This window comes from Triticum urartu, chromosome 7A (assembly GCF_056163025.1).
Source record: "Triticum urartu cultivar PI428250 chromosome 7A, HENAU_Tu73, whole genome shotgun sequence".
NCBI classification, from domain to species: Eukaryota; Viridiplantae; Streptophyta; class Magnoliopsida; order Poales; family Poaceae; genus Triticum; species Triticum urartu.
Genome location: NC_141879.1, coordinates 724,760,676 through 724,764,976, shown reverse-complemented (window position 1 = coordinate 724,764,976; position 4,301 = coordinate 724,760,676). Strand labels below are relative to the sequence as shown.

General features: G+C 48.8%; 1 protein-coding gene across 1 annotated transcript; it reads right to left on the bottom strand.

Moving 5' to 3' along the window:
• Window positions 1-726: 726 nt before the first annotated feature.
• On the bottom strand, window positions 727-4,089 carry LOC147962282 (uncharacterized). Its single transcript, XM_087534131.1, has 3 exons — window positions 2,999-4,089; window positions 889-1,990; window positions 727-732 (listed from the first exon to the last, which is right to left on the bottom strand). Exons 1-3 carry the CDS (start codon window positions 4,087-4,089, stop codon window positions 727-729), a joined length of 2,199 nt encoding a protein of 732 aa, XP_087390257.1.
• Window positions 4,090-4,301: the final 212 nt, after the last annotated feature.

Sequence of the window (4,301 nt, the reverse complement as noted above, 5' to 3'; positions counted from 1 at the left end):
TAGGCTGCTAATCAGGAAACTTGGAGTCTCAGAGAGCCAACTCTCGGTTACAGACACATTACATGCACGCTGGGCACACAAGTGTGCTGGACCGTTTGCAGATCTACTAACATGCTGAATTACAAAAGAATGGAAACTATCCGCTAGCTCATCAATTTCGAAGAAAACTGGTGCCACAACAGAGCGACTGTTGCGACGAGTGTTCCAGAGATTAACAATCTCCAGACTGTCGGTCTCCATTATCACATTGGCATAGCCTCTCAGATTTGCGAAGATTACTCCATCCCGTAGGGCTAGTGCCTCAGCGATCATAGGATCAGTGACTCCAAGATGGGGCTTGCACCAAGCGCCCATCAGTGCTGTCTGGGAGCGTGCGACACCACCCGCTCCGCTTTTCTCCTTTGCGAACCGCACAGCTGCATCGGTGTTGATCTTTACATGATCCGATTCAGGTGGCCGCCAACCATGTCCCGGTAGCATTGCAGCTTGTTGTTTAGGTACATCAAGTAAGGCCAAAGCCTCTCTAGTGAGTTTGATGGAGTTCACCGGGTCGTACTTCTCACCGTCATGTGTCCATCTATTGCGAGAACTCCAGATGGACCACATTATAGTGATTATCGTTGCTCGCTCCTTGTCGGTGAACATAGACCCACATAAGATATGGCCAGCCCATGAAGACGGATGCAATCGTGGTAGCTTGATGTCCAGAACAAGGCGCGCTTCGTCCTAGAACTGTTTCGCATGCGAACAGTGGATTAACGCATGTTCAAGGTCTTCCTCATGTGCTTGACAGAGTTTGCATAAACTGACATCTCGAATATGTCTATAATGCAGCGTCTTCTCGTCAGGTAGAATGCCACACATGACACGCCACCAGAAGACACGTACCTTGGGGACAACTTTGAGAGACCAAAGTGCTTTCCACATATGTGTTTGATCCACTGAAGTTCCGGTGCCGGGCCCTTCGCCTAGAGCTTGTTGCTCGTTGCGGTTCATCAAAGCTCGGTACGCTGATTTCACACTGTAGTTACCAGATTTCTCGTGTGCCCACGCAAGAAAGTCCTCTCCTCCACCTTGCCGAAGTGGTATATTCAGAATTGCATCAGCATCAGGTGTGGCAAATGTACCTCGAACTAAGTCTCGTCTCCAAGTCCAGTTAGTGTTATCAATCAGATCGCTCACCCGTTCAACACTTGCGTTCGCTGGCTTGAGGATCGGTGACCTGGAGACAGTAGTTGGGATCCATTTATCAGTCCAGGCATTGATGGTAGAGCCATCACCAACACGCTGAACCACTCCCGCCTCAAGAGCTTCCCGCCCGGCAATGATGGCACACCATACAGCCGATGCAGAGTGTGGCACTTGAGCCTGCATAAAATCACTATCGGGGAAGTACCTCCCCTTCAAAACTCTGGCGCATAGTGAGTTGGGGTTGGTCATAAACCTCCACCCATGTTTCCCCAATAGTGCCAAGTTAAACAGATGATAATCATGAAATCCCATACCTCCTTTGCATTTTGGTACCGTGAGATTTTTCCATGATATCCAATGAAGAGATCTTCTATCGATAGAGCTGCTCCACCAGTATTTAGCCATACTGGAAGTCAAGCTTTTGCACACCTTCTTTGTAAGTAGGAAACAGCTCATACTGAACGTGGGGATTGCTTGTACTATGGATTTCAAAAGTGTTTCCCTCCCCGCGCACGCAAAGAGCCTTTCAGACCAGCCTTGCATCTTGCCTCTTGATCGATCACCTATGTGATCAAAAGTCCCGCTAGTGATTCTGCCCACCGCTATGGGGAGACCGAGGTATCTCTCGCTGAAAGCTTCAACGTTCACCCCCAGAATATTTTTTAGAGCTTGCCTGATGGTATGTGGAGTATTCGGGCTGAAGTAGATGGCACTTTTGTCACGATTCACACACTGCCCGGATGCTTCCGCATATATCCGCAATATGGCATTCAGTCGCTGTGCACTGGTTGCATCTGCACTGAGAAAAATCAAGCAATCATCTGCAAAAAGAAGATGGCTGATCCATGGCGATCGAAAGCTTACTCTGACGCCTCTGTCAATGTTGCCACCATAATATTTCAAGAGAGAGGAAAAACCTTCAGCGCACAATAGAAATAAGAATGGTGAAACTGGACATCCTTGCCTGAGACCTCTCGAAGGAGTGAAATATGGTTGTAACTCTCCATTTACTCATACCGAGAAGCGCACAGAAGTCACACATTTCATTATCAACCTGACAAGTGCGTTGCTAAAGCCGAGCCTAAGAAGAATGGCCTCAAGATAGTGCCACTCCACCCGATCGTAAGCTTTCATCATATCCAGTTTTAATGCACATGCAGTATTCCTTCCCTTCTTCCTTCTTCGCAAAGTGTGAACACTTTCGAAAGCAACCAAAACGTTGTCAGTGATCAAGCGGCCAGGAACAAAGGCGCTTTGTTCCTCGCTGATAATATCGTCCATATAGCATCTTAAGCGGTTCGCAATCGCCTTGGCCGCTATCTTGTACAAAACTGGGCATAATGCAATAGGGCGAAATTGAGATATCGTCTGTGGGTGCCGTACCTTTGGTATAAGAGTTATAGACGTGTCATTCAACCCCAAAGGAATATCCCCACCGTTCAAAAAACCAAGCACTGCATCTGTCACATTGTTCTTCAGAAGCTGCCAGTGCCTTTGAAAGAATCCTGTTGTGTATCCATCAACTCCAGGAGCCTTGGATGGGGCCATTTAAAAAAGCGCTGTATGTACCTCCTTTGCATCGAATGGCCGATCAAACAGCTGGTTCATCTCCGGTGTCACCTTCTCGGGGACATGGTCCAACAACTCACTCATATCAAAAGCCCCTTGCGAGGTGTAGAGATTCTGATAGAATGACTATATTTCCACTTTGTCTTCCTCGGGATCAGCACACACCGAACCGTCAGCTCGTCGAAGCCCACATATTCTGTTCATGCGCTGACGTTGTTTGGCTTGTGCTTGAAAGTACCCTGTGTTGCGATCTCCCTCTCGCAGCCAGCTTACTCTCGACCGCTGCCTCAACCAGATCTCTTCTTGCTTTAGCGCTTCTCGAAGCTTTGCAGCGATCTTTTTCTCCTCCTCGGACGGGCCTCGCCCAATGGACTGTTCCCGTATCTTCTCCAACTTCTTCTGAAGTTGTCTCACATTGCGTGAAAGGCAACCAAACTCACGTACCTCCCACGGCTCCAGCGTGCGTTGGAGTGCCCCCAGCGAATCTGCGATGCCTTGTAAGCCCGGGGTACGAGTTTGTTTCAGCCAAGTTTCCGTGACAAGATCCTCATAATCCCTATGGGTCTGCCATACGTTTTCATATCTGAACTGTTTGTGTCGACGTGCACCATGGTCATGCGGCTTGTCTCGGATTTCAGCAACAACGAAACAATGGTCGGATTCAACCGCACTGATGTGACGCACTCGAATTGATTCATAACGCTGCCTGAAGGCTTCGTTTGCAAAAGCCCGATCAATCCTTGCCTTCACGTTATCACCTCCGGCTTGTCTGTTATCCCAAGTATAGGGTAGTCCAGACCAACCCAAATCTTGGAAACCTACTTCTTCAACAACATCTCTGAAGGCGCGCATTTTCCATTTCGGTCTAGCCGCTCGACTGAAGTGCTCATCGCCATACAAAGTCTCGTTGAAATCGCCCATGCACAACCAACCCGCATGTGGCAATGCATACAAAGTTCTGAGGAAGCGCCAGCTGTGATGTCTGTTCTCCGCTCTAGGCGCTCCATAGAATCCTGTGAATCTCCATTCCATGGAGTTTGTGTCTTTCATCCGCACCATCGCATCAATATGGCCGGAACTATAATTTTTCAATTGTACTTCAAAGTCCTTAGACCAAAAGAGGCCAATACCTCCTCTCAGTCCTTCACTATCAGCCGCAAAACATCCCAAGAAACCAAGCTGGTGCCGTAGATCTTCAACTCGCTTTGCCCTGATTTTGGTTTCCATTACGAATAGCAGGGCAGGAACTTCTTGCTTCACAATGCTGCGAAGCTCGCGAACTGCCTCGGGGTTCCCAAGCCCCCGATAGTTCCAGCTCATGCAATTCATTGGGCCCGGCAGGGCTGCACCGCAGCCTCCACCGAATTCTCAGGTGTAGGTCTCTTTTTCTTTGCATCTCGCTCAATGTCATCATCAGACAACTCTTGGCCTTCTCCTCCCGATGGGGTTCCCTCACGGATGACACTGCTAGATGGGTTATTTCCGTCGGTTAGGAGAAGCTGACGGTTTGCAACTGGCCGGTAAACTTGCTTTGGCACCTC

Coding starts and splice junctions, on each gene's coding strand:
- LOC147962282 (XM_087534131.1), bottom strand. CDS start 4,089: ATGAATTGCATGAGCTGGAACTATCGGGGGCTTGGGAACCCCGAGGCA. Junction 1,991..2,998: donor GAGGGAGATCGCAACACAGG/GTACTTTCAAGC, acceptor GATTTTTCTCAG/TGCAGATGCAACCAGTGCAC.